The 15293-nt window shown below is 33.8% G+C and overlaps 2 protein-coding genes across 5 annotated transcripts; both read right to left on the reverse strand.

Annotated features, from left to right (window-relative positions):
- Window positions 1–2742: 2742 nt before the first annotated feature.
- Window positions 2743–10725, reverse strand: Lst8 (MTOR associated protein, LST8). Its single transcript, XM_088265250.1, has 7 exons — window positions 10445–10725; window positions 9577–9729; window positions 8953–9014; window positions 7904–8054; window positions 6764–6966; window positions 4863–5005; window positions 2743–4214 (listed from the first exon to the last, which is right to left on the reverse strand). The coding sequence occupies exons 1-7, from the start codon at window positions 10574–10576 to the stop codon at window positions 4096–4098; spliced, it is 963 nt and encodes a 320-aa protein (XP_088121376.1). The 5' UTR covers window positions 10577–10725; the 3' UTR covers window positions 2743–4095.
- A 607-nt stretch (window positions 10726–11332) lies between these two features.
- On the reverse strand, window positions 11333–14025 carry LOC148306320 (high mobility group protein D-like). 4 transcript variants are annotated; one of them, XM_088265253.1, is made up of 3 exons: window positions 13759–14025; window positions 12284–12437; window positions 11333–12135 (listed from the first exon to the last, which is right to left on the reverse strand). In XM_088265253.1, the coding sequence occupies exons 1-3, from the start codon at window positions 13914–13916 to the stop codon at window positions 11929–11931; spliced, it is 519 nt and encodes a 172-aa protein (XP_088121379.1). In that variant the 5' UTR covers window positions 13917–14025; the 3' UTR covers window positions 11333–11928. The 4 variants fall into 4 exon arrangements, with proteins under 4 accessions (XP_088121379.1, XP_088121378.1, XP_088121381.1 ...); XM_088265252.1 differs by having other exon boundaries at window positions 12272–12437; window positions 13759–13947; XM_088265255.1 differs by lacking the exon at window positions 13759–14025 and adding an exon at window positions 13097–13161.
- Window positions 14026–15293: the final 1268 nt, after the last annotated feature.

The raw sequence follows: 15293 nt of genomic DNA on the forward strand, positions 1-15293 counted from the left end.
AAATTTGATTTTGAATTTAATAAATTTTACATTACCTATAATTTTTTTACTCATCGCTTGAAAATTATGTAATATTTATATATAACAATATGCATAAACATTTTATTTATCTATATGTTAATTTTTAATTTAGACCCATTTCAAGTACTTAATGCTGTAGTACGACGCTTAGGCTTTTGTTACATATAAAATGAACACATTTTGTTTAACCCTTAGCACTGGAAAGTTTTTAAGTATTTGCATACCGCCAACTCAATCAAATATCAAGACTTATTACTATTTAATTGCACTTATATGATTCTGGTTTGATTATATTGAAAAGTATAAAAATATATTTAAAAATATTGAGTATTAACACTTTATTTTCTTTGCGTCGTAGCGGGGGCACTAGAGTAGTACGGCAAACCACTCGTGCCGCCTCTATGGGTAGACTCCAGATCTAAGAATTAAAACTAAATTATTAGAAGAAACGCGTTACACTCAATCATTCCAGCAATCTTTTTTTTTTAAATGATGTGTTTAATATTACTTGTGTATTTTTACTTTATACTTATAATATTATTGATGATATATCTCGTACATTTAGTGCTTTTGGTCATTAGTGTAATGTGGGAAATTAAACTTGGTCTGAAGAGGGGGATGAAACGACTTTTCTAATAAATTTTCCTTTTAGACGGCCATCCTCCGCTTCAAGAAGGATAGATTAAAAACATTACATTATAATGAAAACGTAGTTATGTACAAGGTGGTCCTCGACTTTGTACATTCTGCTATTTCATGCATCTCAAAAATGTCATTAGTCATTGTCAAGACTATATTTGTAACATTGAAAAAAGTTTAAAGTCATTTTAATTTTTAGTATTTTTAATAATGATTAATTTAAGAATTTACCAAAAATAAAATAAACAATTTTGAATGTTTTAAACTTCTGATAAAACATGCGCCAATCCATTACGGTGATCTTTTGCATAATGAACTTTCTGTTTGTCTATTACTCACATAAGGAACCTTGCTTCACACACAGAGGACTATATCGTATTTCATTTTGCTGCTTGAATGCTCCGAGGTCGCACGTTTCCACGCGGTTCCACTTGTGCGATGAAACTGAATGTTTTTTGCCAATAAATGTTTTGAGGTTATTTTTTATACCTACTTTATAAATATCTCATAGCTAAATATAAAATTAAGACACATTTTTTGGTAAGTAAACTCAAGTCCGCGTTTGTCTACAACGTTTATCATAAAAATAGATTTTTCAATATAATTTTTATTGTTTATTATACTGGACTAGTACATGGAGCGCAGGGCTAATCACTTTTCCTTTGTGTATTTAAACAAAATAACACCATTTATATACAATAGAGTGCCCTATGCACCATTCAATGTGAATTAGGGTTAGAGAGAGAAAAACTCATGAAAAAAAATCAAATAAAATAAAAATAAAAATGTGAGAATTTTTTTTGTTACGTGACCATATTTTATGCTACTGAACAAATTAATTTTTTTAATTGGTATGGGAAAACGCGTTTCACATAGCGAACTTGCCCCTGGAACGAATCATCACTGTCTATCTATAATTTATTTAAAAGGTTTTTGCATCAGTTTACAAGAATGTATACAGTTTAAAGAACTACAACTTCAAAATGTATTTCTAATTATGCAGTTAAGAGAAGAATAAGCTGCAAAAGGGACATTTTATAACTATTGAAGAAACCTGAAGTTGTAATTTTTTGCTGGATAAACGGAATACTATGTGCGGTAAGAGATATTCCAACACTTAAAATTATATCAGTTTGATTAGTAAATAATGGTGAAAATTTTATGAGGAACATCAAAATGTTCCCTCCTTTATTCAGGTGAAGAATATCTTTATTTTCATATTTTTAGTATGTATGTATTGTATAATTATTGTACTCTATATATATATATATATTTCCCAATTTATCGTGCACTAAACTACTTAACAATAATTAATAAAGAAATGTGGAGAATTTTTGTGATGATTTATAGACTTATAAAATAAGAATGGTTAGTGGGTGAATTTTATGGAGAAAAATTAATACAAATGATACTCGCTTATAGCACTGTTTAATTCTGATAACATTACTTCTTGAAACAGGCCTTCATAGGTCTGGATGTCGAATATGTCAAAAGATGTTTTTTTTTAAAAATAATTTTCCATAATATTTTGAATTAGACCATGTTTATTATGACATTATTTTATGTCGGTGTACTTATAACCATATTTTCAGTAAATAAATATTGAATTGAAAGTTATTTTTGTGTATTTATTTTTCATTTTATTTACTAAATTTTGAGTGTGTCCAAATAATTGTTCACAAATCTGGATTGTCTCCACTTAGGAATTATTTTTTATCTGAACCTATGTTCATCTATATAAAGAAGAATGTGGAAGTCTGGGCATTTACAACTGTCATAGGCTTGGTTAAGTGATCACTTTACACACATGTTAACACATTCACAAATTCTATCCATGATTTACTACCATTTATAGTGAAAAATCACTTATATTTGTTTGATCCCCCTGGGAATCGAACCCGGGACCTCCAGTACGGTAGCCGAGCGTGCTGACCATTACACTACAGGGGCAGATATATATATTTATATATATATATATATATATATATATATATATATATATATATATATATATATATTTTATTTTTTATTTTTATTTTTTTTTTTAAATATATTTTACCCAAAAATAAAAACAAGTCATGATATTATTTTCAAAGATATTTATTATGGTACAGGTAACATTTTAATATAACTTATATATATTTTTTATAGCTTAATTAGGTATATTTTGTACATTGTATTCACTACAGCAATGGTAGAAAAGTATAATACATAAATGTATCCCGTAGAACAGGTATATTATTGAGTAAAAAATATTTGTCGGGATATAAAGTTTTTATGTTAAGTGATCTTGTAGTCCAGACAAAAGTTTTTATCCAAATTCAAATGTTTTATATATAAATCATCCCAACCTCATATTTGCTTGCCATGATTTTTCACCCAAAACGTATTATGTAATTCCAAAAAAACAAAACTTTTTAAAAAATGACATAAATATGGCATATTTTTATGCTTTTCAGTGTGCAATATTTAGTATTTCATACTAAAAAAATGCGTTAAAACTATGCTGTCATATATTTTTGTATGATGTATTGTGCTGGTTTAATATCGTTTGATATTCAGTCGTTTATTTTAATTTTTATCTTCATTGTTTATTTTAAGAAGTCAAAAAAAAAACTGGACTTGCTTGAACATTTTAGTTTAACTTTGCAATAGTTTGTTTGCTCCCAAAAATATAATATTTAACCTTTCCAGGAGTAAGGTTGTATATATACGACCAATACAAAACATGATTTATGACGTAATTTATATCAAAACATGATTTATGTCAAAATTGCCAATGCTGCTATAAATCATGTTTACTGGTGTAAATGTTTTTTTTTTATTCAAGAAAATATGGTGCTTATAGCATCGACTATGATATAAATTATAAAAAAGAAAAAAAATATATTTTTAAAAAACTTACTTCTGGACAGGTTAAACTAATTTTAATATTATTGAAGCCAGTTCAAAAAAATGTAAAAATAGTCAACTTTGACCAATTATTTTTTCATCCCTACCTACTCCCAAACGGTGCACAGGGCATTACATCGGATTGACATGGTGTAAACTCGTTGATTATTAAGTGTACAAGCAAAGTCTTCACATGTATGTAGTTTTCATTCCAAAGGACTACTCGAGAGTAGTAGGGAAGCATTGCGATAAACTGCATTATAATATACTATGTACATAACGCTGGTTAAATGCGGAATAGGCCACAAGGCAAAAATAAATCAATTAAACTCTTTATTCCAACAAATGGTATCTAAATCATCAACATTTTCATATTCGAAAGACACCCATAATTCTAACGTTAGAAATATGAAAATTTTGACAATTTAGATACCATATTTGGAAAAAAGAGTTTTTTTTTGCGTTGTGGCCCCTTGGCATTTAACCAGCGATATATTAGAATGTCTAAAAACTTCCGTCTCAAGAGTACAAGTTGTTGGATCATTACGAGATGATATCATCTCGGAACGCGAGGGCGGTGATTGACTTCTGGTGCCCGCAATATTCTCTCTCAATGTTGCCAGTACTTATGTTCCACAATCTAGCGTTTCCATCGGAAGAACCTGTAAGTATTTATTCAGTAATTAAAATTAATGATTTTTTTTACATTTAACATAGATGAAGAAGAATATGGATGTCTGGACATTTACAGGGCTTACGACAGCCATAGGCTGGTTTAAGTTGTCACTTTACACACATGTAACATTAACCAATTCTACCCATGATTGACAACCATACTACTCGGTTATATTTATGCTTCAATTGAAAAGATCTTTCGTAGGCTATTACTTCAGCGACATTTATTCTTCACTTCGATCTCGACCTTGGCCAAATCAAGCGGTCCTTACAACACCGCTACCGTTGGGACTTGTCCTTCTTGCGCCTCAGAAGAGACCACCCCTGTGCAGTTTTTTGTTTTTAAATGAAAAGAGAAATATTTGTGTTTTACTATTTACAAAAATACTTCCAATTTCATACTTTTTCTGTGAGCCTAAGCAGCTCATTACTAAAAATAGGTATCAAATTGTGGTAGAGTGGGTTCGAACACAGAAACTCTGACTCAAGAGTCCGCGTCACTTACCACGGGACCACAACCCGACACATTTAATAGTCTTTTGCGGACAAAGACAAAGGCAACCGCCAATGGACACATTTCACTGCACGCATAACGATATGTTTGTCTTGTTGATTGAATGGCTCTGGCAACATACCTGTGAAGACATACTCCGAATCGGCACTGAAGGCCGTGTCCCACACCCAGCGCTGGTCCTTGTACTTGAGTTCCCGCACCAGACTGAAATCTTCGGTCTTCCACACTCGGGCAGTGCCGTCCCCGGAGGTTGTGACCAGTAAACTACAAACGACATCATTAAAAAAAAATTGACATTTGTGGTACTTTTGAAAACTATTTTCAAATCAACATCTTTTCCGGACAACATTAACCTTTAAGGTGACTGACTGGAGCATTTCGTCGTAACACTGCTCGCGGCGACATCAGCGAGCATCCGAAACTATGGATGGAGCGCTCGGCTCGCTGTACTGACTGCCTGAATGCTCGCATCGTAACGTGTTACGTTACGACAAAATTCTCCGGTCAGTCTCCACCTTTAGACGCTCATGCGCCGCGTGCAAAAAGGGTAGCACCCTGCCCAAGTATTTTTGTGAAATATTTGCGCGACATGCTACCTATGCGTAGCTGTTATAAAAATACACGATGTTTGAAAATGATGCAAATGCATCGAAACACGTGTCACAGTAAATTTTAAGAAATAGTGGTATTTACTAAGTAAATTTTAATTTAAAATGGATAAGTTTAACCACAAAGTGACTGCCGAATCAATAAAATTATATCTCTAAAATTAGTCATCTTATTTAGGTAAAATAAAAAGCATTACCAAAATAAAAGATTGTTTATAATTTACCATTATAAAGCAGCTTTGTTTTAATACGGTCCGCCTAATAAAACACAATGCATCTCTCCCAAGAGTCAACCTTTTAATGCAGTTATAAACACTAATGTAATATTAGTGTTTTTAACTGCATTATAAGGCATCATGACTTAAATATTTATCAGAACCAAAAATAAAATGATGGATCGGTATCTCAAAGACATTGTTTACGTAACCTAATATTTAAATATTGAATGCTTTATGACAATCATAAATCAGTGTAAACCAATAGCGAAATGCATCACGATCAGCGGTCCTGTATGGGACCGGTGGGCATTGAACGACACAAATCCGCGTTCCCGTAAAAAGAACCACTGGGCTGCAAAAGGTTAATATTATTTATTGTATCAATCTTCATATATAAACATTTAAAATTACTGCCGGTACGTGGAATATTGTGGATAAGTATCATCGTTGAACAACAAACTAGACAAAAATATCGAAATCTTTTAGTGCACAACCATGATACACGATTTACACACAACGAAGGTTTGATAGTCCCAAGAATTAACAATAAATATGGGAGTTGAACACTGCAATATATCGTTCCGAACATTTTTAATTTGTTGCAGACGGATGTTAGAGGTCAAAATAAAACATGGAACAAAGGCAAAATAAAGGAATGGGTGAATGATCAAGAGTTAATTTTATTAAAATTGTAAAATGTTTATATTCTTAATTTTCCTCTTTTTTTGTGTGTAAAAAAAAAGTTTTCTAAAAGAACTCCACCGACAAGACACACAAGGTGGATTGGTGGGTCTCTGCAAATAAAAAAAAAAAATATGTTTAAAATTGTGATTTAAATTAATGTAAATAATTTATGTTAATAAAAATCGGACACTGGATTATTCACCCTACGGGTGAGATGTCAATTTCAACTTGATAAGAATTTTGTTGATTTCATTAATTGATTAGTCACTTTGTGGTAAAATCCATCCATTTTTAATTAATGTTTTACTTTTTAAATACCACTATTTCTTAAAATCTACTGTGACACGTGTTTCGATGCATTCCGCATCATTTTCATTACGGTGTTTAAAAATGATGCGGAATGCATCGAAACACGTGTCACAGTAGATTTTAAGAAATAGTGGTATTTACTAGGTAAAACATTAATTAAAAAAATTATTTTGTTATTAAATAATGAAAGTATTAATAATGACCTCGAGTCAGGACTGAATTTGCAGCGGAGGGCGTACTTGGGGTGCGCCTCCAGCCTGTGCTTGGGGTTGAGTTTGGTGGGCTGGTCCTCTGCGCTGCCCGACAGCGACCACACGTAGCAATGCCCCTTGTTGTTCACGGCCGCCATGAGCCGGCCCTCCGCGTCTATCGCAATGTCCTGAATTGAAGATTCCGCTTCTGGAATCTGGAACGAGAAAGCAAATACGTTTTGTGTGTTAAAAACATTGTTAACTTTGCAGTTTGGATTACCAAACCCTTATATATTAATAACACACCTTATCATTCATCGTTCACTTAACACATTGTAATCGGGCGGTTTTTTCATCAACCCTGACCCTAATTAGTATACTAATCCCGTAGTATACTAATATATAATATAGTATACTAAGCCCGTCCATCTTTTTTCATATAATTTTTTTTTTTTTCATATTATTTTGTATTATGCAATATCCGCATAATACAAAATAATAAGTCTGCCTCCGTAGTGTAATGGTCAGCATGCTCGCCTACCGTTCTGGAGGTCCCGGGTTCGATTCCCAGGGGGGTTTAATAAATAAAAGTGATTTTTTCACTCTAATATTTATTCAATATTACACTGGACTGGTACCTGGAGTGGAGGGCTGATCACCTTTCCTTCATGTGTAATCGATCGAGATAACACTGCGTTTACATGAAGCAGTGCCCTATGCACCATTGGGGTGCGGTAAGGGATTTATTATTATTATTATTATTATTATGGAATATGGTTACAATTTTTTTTTTATAATTTTAATTCATTTTCTAAACATTTCTACTTCCAATCTTAAAATTAAAAACGCAGTTCCCTCCAATAATGAGACAGAGCTCTTGTGCTTGAAGAGGGACTTACACTTGTTATGTTTGTTGGTAATACAGTTTATTTTTATTTTATTTTTTTGGTGTTTTTTCTTCTACATGTTTCATTTCATGTCGACACATCTATTTAAAATATAGTCTAGTATCACATTGATGGAAAACAGTTACCGCATTTCAATCAATTTTTCTCCTTATAATATTGATTTTACTATTCATTCCATCATGAATCCTGATTTTAATTCTAATTGACTTTTTAGTCTTGATAGATATACAGAAAATATAGTCACCAGTTGTTCGTTGTGATCCGTCTTCAGGTCCCACAAGTGAATGATCCCGCTCTGGTCTCCCACCATTATCTCCGCCTGGTTAGGGTGTAGGCAAACTGCATTAACGGGCGCCGACACTTGGAATATCCTTTGGCACTGCAACTGGCGAGATCTACAAAAAATAAAACTTTAGTGAAACCCGGATTTCACATCCCCAGATTTAAAATTTTCCCGATATATTTCAGTTCCAATATATTTTCATACATTATTACCGAAATTTACCTTTTTCCCCCCAGTTTACATCGAAAATATACTGTCATTCAATTTTTTACTCAATCTGTAATGCTTCTTTTTTTTACAATCATCATTTACATGCATTTTTTACGTTTTTTGTTTGTATTTTTCATTAAGTCATTATAATTTTAACAAAAAAAAATTTACTTCTAATGTTTTTTTTCAATATCCCCAATTCATATGTATTTATACGTTTTATAACACCTTAATTTACATTTTCCCTACATTTAGGTTTTTCTATGCAAAAATTCATCTACATGATTTTCACAAAAAATGTATAAAATTAAGGTGTTTCTTTATCCCTATATTTAGGCTTTTGTATGCAAAAAAACTCATATATGATTTTCACAAAAAATAAATACAATTAAAATGTTTTTTTCCCTTCATTTAGGTTTATGTATGCAAAAAAAACTCATCTACATGATTTTCACAAAAAATAAATAAAATTAAAACATTTTTGTTTTCAATACCCCGCTTTTACATTTTCCCTCTTTTTAAGTTTATCTTTTTCAGTCCCTTAAAAAGCGTAAAATAAGAGTTTCATTATATTTAAATATTGCACAAAAGTAAAATCACAACACAATTACATATGGTAAACCGATGTTATACAGTCACTTCTATTGCGACTAAACTAGACATCGCGTCCACTTTGAGAAAAACAAATTCATCGCTAGCTGTGAACTGCATTCTGCCAGTGCGTACATTCACCGAGACTTCTAATTACAAACTCGCCTGTCAGAAATCTGCCTTACTACAAGTAAAATGAAATCATTTACCTTAAATCCCAAATTCTAGCTGTGGAATCCTCTCCTCCAGTGTACATCCATTTTCCATCTTCCTACCAATGAATATCAACAAGTGTTTTAATTTATCGTAAAGAAAGACATTTTGTTTGAGGAATAACCCGCAAAGTCTCTACTTTTAACACATTGTTTGCGGGAAACGCTTAAAAGCGTCTTTAACATACTGTTGGTAGAGAGCGGAGACGCTTATAAGCGTTCTATTTACTTAATTTTGGTACAGCGCGAGACGCAAAAAACATAGTACGAATCGGAGTTATTTTTGCGGTTTCTCGTGATTAGTATACGACCCTAATTAGTATATTAGGGCTTTTTTTAAAACAAAAAAGTCCAAGAAATCAGTTCATGTCAAGCTTTTTACAAAAAAATATATGTATTCAAATATCATTTAAATACTCATTACAACTCCATATTTTATCATTTTGACGAATTATATAAATAAAGATTGTAATTACGGAAGCACAAACATTGTTTCGTCTAGTTAATTTATAAATTTAAAAAAAAAAACAACAAAATTATCCGTGAAAAAAGGTGCCGGAATGCCGTTTCACCGCGTTACATGAAAAAAAAAGCCCTGCAAATAATAAATATTTTTCTTACCTGAAAGCCGACCCTAGAAATGTTCTTTGAAATGCCGTCGTAGTTAATAACAGGGTCCGGGTTAGAGCTCACAAGGTCGTACATGCGGATGTGCTGGTAGCCGCAGGCCGCTACCATCAGTTTATCAGGCATGATGTCCAGCGCATTCACTTGCTGAAATAACAACAAATTACATCTTACTAGTCTACTAGAAAATCAAACAAATAGAATTAGGAATAATTGTTTCAACTTATACAGCAATATTTTGTGGAAAACCTTATCAAATGCTTTTGAAAACTTGGTATAGATGGAATCTACTTGATGTTTATTGTCTAGTGAATCTGGTATGTATTTCTGATAGACCAAATGATTGGATAGTGTTGACCTTCTACATGTGAATCCATGTTGTTCAGAACATACAATTTTGTCCGCTTAACTAATAGGGAATTCGCAATCGAGAATTTCCAGATTTATTTCTAGTACGTAACTGTCGTTTAGGAGACAATGATTATTGTCAGTGATGATTTTTATTAGTGTATTCTTAATTTTTACTGTACATATTTTTTTTAATATTGTTAAAAGCCGTAAATAAGACAAAATTAAAATATCCATAGTTCCAACACAAATCTGTCAGAGGTCGCAGGTCCCTCGACATTTTAACCTATACCGAATCTCAGAGCTGTCGGAAATCCCACTTCATCTTGTCATGATGAATCTATCAGTCCTCGCTTACCCATTAAGGAGAATAAAAAGTAAAATGGTAAGTATGATAAGAGCAACAGCACCTAAATGTGGATGTGTCAAAAGCCGGAATAGTCGGAGTCCACGCGCAGGGGGAGACTGCTGACAGTATTGAGATTATCTATATAAATACAATTTGAAGACTTACGGAATCTGGATGCTGCATTGTCCTGATACAGTCCCCGGTATGAGCTTGCCATAATTTTATAACATGATCATATCCACCAGTGACGAGCACTACCCGGTCTGGAGTCGGGGCTGCTGAAGAATCGCCCGCCATAGTAGTAAACGCTATCAAAATCACGCTAGATTATCCTTATTCCAGATTGAACGACACTATATAACAGTACACGTGTATAGGAACATTATTATCCTTCAAAACTTCTGCAATATTTTGACATAAACACCAAGTCAGAATCTCAGGATGGAAATCTGCTTTACCGACATCCCAGAAAAAAAGCGTATCAACATAATACCGTTTCCATAGAAACGGGTTTCGTTGGTACCATTGGCGTTATGCAAGCGCAAGCCACGCTAGAAGTGAACGAACCCTTTCGTCTCTTTTCCTCTAAAAGATGCTTTTTGGTTGCGTATACTATTTCCGTTTCCGTAGAGCGTCATATAAAATGGCGATATACGACAAACCTTACCACTGGCCTCGTTAAAACCACGAGAAATATATGGAAATCGATTATATCGCAAAAATACATTTGCAGAGTGGATTAGAAACCTACAATTTCTAATTCGCCCTTTAAACCCGCCCATCGAAACGGCATGGCTACGGAGATGCGGATTTACCGCGCTTTCTTCAGTACTGAAGCTTGATATATCGCCATACTTCGGTGGAGCATTTTCCATACAGAACAATATAGAGCGTATGTAAGGCCCTTCGCTGAGGAAGTTTTGAATGTCCCGCCAAATTTCGCAAAGGCATAATCAGTCATTGAACTGATAACGGCCGACCCGAAGGTCCTTATAATACTCTAGGGGGCTTATAGGAGTCGGGAAAGGGAAAATGGTGCATAAAACAACAAAAGACTGGTTTAAAAAATATTTCGTTTTTATTTATAAGAAATTTGCATGAAAATGTAAAACCACTTGACATGAGGAATGCTACTTTATTTTACAAAATAACATGTAAAAATGACAAATCATTTCAAAACCTACCTATGCGTTAAGTCTGGTTAAAGTAATTATCTAATTAAAATCTGACAAACTAATTAAAACATATTTCCTAAACTTAACGCAGGTACGAACATTGCGAAAGAAGTACCTGTGCACTCTCAGTCAAGATACTTAGATAGTACTTCTTTTGGCTGCGATTAATACAATAAACTGCAATTTACACAAAGTTACAAAGAGGTAGGTACCACTCACTTCCACCAACTACACTATTACTTAACATACACAACGAGAGAGACGGCTCGCCCGTATTATCAGTATATAAAATGAGGATGATGGCGGAGCCAGTCAGACATAGAGAAGGGCATGGGGCTCTTTATTTTGTACACATCCCTCGACACTTACATCTAACAGAAACTCAACTGGGAGCGAGTCGACGTAATAAATAAACATGAATTATTGAATTTATCATAATTAATATGAACAGGGACTCGGTGGGGGGCATCCAGATCACTCGCTTTCCTCTTCGTCGTCCTCCGACACTTCATCCTCGGACTCGTCCTTCTTCTTCTTGCTCTTGGTGACCGGCTTCTTGGGGGCCGCCTTCTTGCCTCTCTTCTGCGCCTTCTTGGGCTCTCCGCCGCCGCCGTTGGCGTTGAAGGCCTCCAAGTCCTTTGTGTACTGCTCCTTCGCCTTGGCAGCCTTGTCCTCCCACACCTGCAAACAAACGACAGTTACTAACGGCCACCCAGCGGGGGTGCGAAACCTGGAAGGGGCTTTGGACGCTTCAGTATCACCAGTTCTTACACTTGGTGCAATTGGGCAGTATTTCATTTGAACAAGCCGTACTAACTGAGATACTAACACTCTTGTCTTTCATCGCCCTCCACATCTCTCCTCCCTTCTTGGCGATCTCCGTGACTTTGAGGCCGGGATGCTGGGTCTTGATCTCCTCCCTGGCGCTGTTAAGCCACAGCATGTAAGCGGACATCGGGCGTTTCGGTTTGTCAGCCATTGTACTGAAAAATAGAAAAAAATCCGTTTAAAATAAATGCGCGAGTAAGTGAGAAATGAATAGAAGCGCGCAGGAAGCGTGGTAGCGAAGCCCATACCCTTTTATAGTAAGGAAAAACCGCTTGTGTTGACACGCTAAGGAAAGCTTGAGAGACGCTTTTGGCGGGAAACCGATTTCGTGAAAATTCCGAATATTTTTCTTCGTAAAACGATTAGAATATTAATTTGATGCAAGAAAACGTTGATTGCAATAATAAAATGATAAATTTTAATGAAAAAAATAATTTATTAAAATTCACGATAAAGCCAAGCTTAATGGGCAAGCCTCGAGGCTAAGCCATTTTGTTTTTACGATATTTCGATGAAAGTACGCATTACACGCGGAAATCTGGTTTCAGGAATTTCGAAAAACTTAATAATCTACCACCGCTGGAACAAAGAAAATATATACCGCGAAGAATATTGAAGAGAAATCGCAGATTAATAAAAACGCTTTAGTACTGCGGTACCCACGCTAAGTATGAAATGTATGAGAGAACGAATGGCCATGTTCGAAGTGAAATTCCAACGTGTAGAAATATTGATATTCGTTAAAAGCGTGATGGAACGAAGAAAGAAGCTTAAAATTACCAGACTATTCAATTAAAAAATTATAACAACTCACCTTTAAGTTGGTTTTTACGAATATTTCACTGAAGCAACTGGCGAAGCAAAGGACTCGAACAAACTAGAACAAAATGTATGAAGCCCGTACTAAATGTTCCACGAGAGAGGTGGCTCGGTTGGGTTCCGCGTCAGCTCAGCAGCGCCCTCCGCGAATTCAAAAACTTGCGTCACCATGTCTACCAACCTCACAAATATACAGGGAGAAAATAATAAAAAGGTACAATAACAAAGTGGTAAACGTAATGTTTTCTGACTTTCTTATAAAAAGATCATCGTAGTAAAAACTATTATTAAATTTCGAGCTGAAATAAATGGAAATTAAATAATTTTAAGGTTAAAATTAAATATTATATTATGAATACAAAAGCTATTATGATGTATATTTATGTAGTTTCCTTTACTAGAGTCTTTTCTGTTAGAAAGAGATGGAAGAAAGTGACGTCACAAAGAAGGCGGAGCTAGAAAACGGTTGTAAACTTCCCTATTTCTATAAATTATTTTGAATTGCCAACGGAAAATATGTATGTGAAGCGGGTATCGCTTGCTCTCACCCTATAGAACGCGACATGTGTAGTTTCCCGCCAAAAGCTTCTTTTGTTTATGAATAACAAACCCAATATTTTTTTTACTATATTTTTGTAATTTTGCTTGTTTACATACCCGCCAAGATCAAAATGAGCTTCATCCGAAAAGATGATTTTTTTGGCAAAATCGGCATCTTCTGTAAGTCGATCGCAGGCCCACTCAGCGAAGCGAAAACGCATTGGATGGTCAGTTGGCTTCAACTCCTGAACCAATTGGACTTTGTATGGCGTCATACCAAGGTCTTTATGCAAAATTCGTCTCAATGATGTCTCCGAAATGTTCAATTGTTGAGAACGACGGTGAATTGATGTTGATGGCGCTTCACGCACACTTTCTGCCACAACATCGATATTCTCGGGTGTACGCACTGTTTTTGGCTTTTCACGCTTTGGTTTATCGATGAGGATGCCAGTTTCTTTCACTTTTTTCACAAGATAACGAACATACGGAGCTGACGGTGCTTCTCTTCTTCCAAAAACCGTACGCAATTTTCGCACACATTCTGCAACATTACCATGATTTTCAAAGTAATGTCGCAATATTTCCCAGCGTTGTTCAAGCGTATACACAACCATATTCGCTCAGCGGAAGGATAAAACTAATTATCTGTCAAATCAGACAAATAGTATATGGTAGTTATGTTTGTTATACTAAATACTACATAGTAATACGGCTTATTAACTGTTCTTATTATTATTCCCGATTATGAGGATTTTTTATGATCTTTCTACCACCATATAGGTGTTATTACATATTTGAAGATCTGTTTCTTCTTATTCCCAATTTATCCATTATAAGCTACATACTTCAAACTATTATCGGTTTTTTTCCTATTTCCATAATTTTAACCAAATAGCATACTCAACAGAGACAAAGAAGTTATTTGTGATGGGAATATGGATGTTGAGATACAAATAAAAATCTTGATAACAATCCCTTGAGGGATCAAATCCAATATTTGTGTGCCCATAATATAAAAATTGAAAGTTACAAAATGTTAAGACAGAAAAAATCTAGTATTATGTTTTTACCTGCGATCAAGATCAGGATGATAATTTTTTTCATCACAAGTCATTATATGTATTTATATAATTCATTCACAGTGAAGCGCCCTTGAGGTATTTTTTTACGAAAATGGCGCTATATAAGTTATCCAAATTTATTATTATTATATTTATGTCGTCTAAACAGTAATATAAGTAGTATCAACAATAGTATAACTGCTGTAAATTCAGTAATAATTTTATAATTAATTTTCGTAATTCGTAATTAATTTTCACATTCTTAAAAAATATTTACTTATTTCGTTGTTCAGAGAAAAAAATATATATTTTATTTTGAAATATATTCTATTATTTTATTTCATTAAGCACTTGCCTAACAAGTACCTATTTATTAATTTAAACAATAATAAACTTTTAAACTGCCATATATATTATTTAATCAATAACAACTTATTATAATGATTAAAGAAAACACTTGTTTTTTTTTACCACTTGAGTTAATTTTTTTGTTTTCTTTAATCATTGTAACATGTCTTACCACAAAGTTAATGCCGAAACAATAAATAAAATACTTATTATAACAGGTTAGGAGTCGTAACAATCGGC

The sequence above is a fragment of the Brachycentrus maculatus genome, unplaced genomic scaffold (genome assembly GCF_059751285.1).
Source record: "Brachycentrus maculatus isolate JH-2025_06_01 unplaced genomic scaffold, ASM5975128v1 h1tg000244l, whole genome shotgun sequence".
NCBI lineage: Eukaryota > Metazoa > Arthropoda > Insecta > Trichoptera > Brachycentridae > Brachycentrus > Brachycentrus maculatus.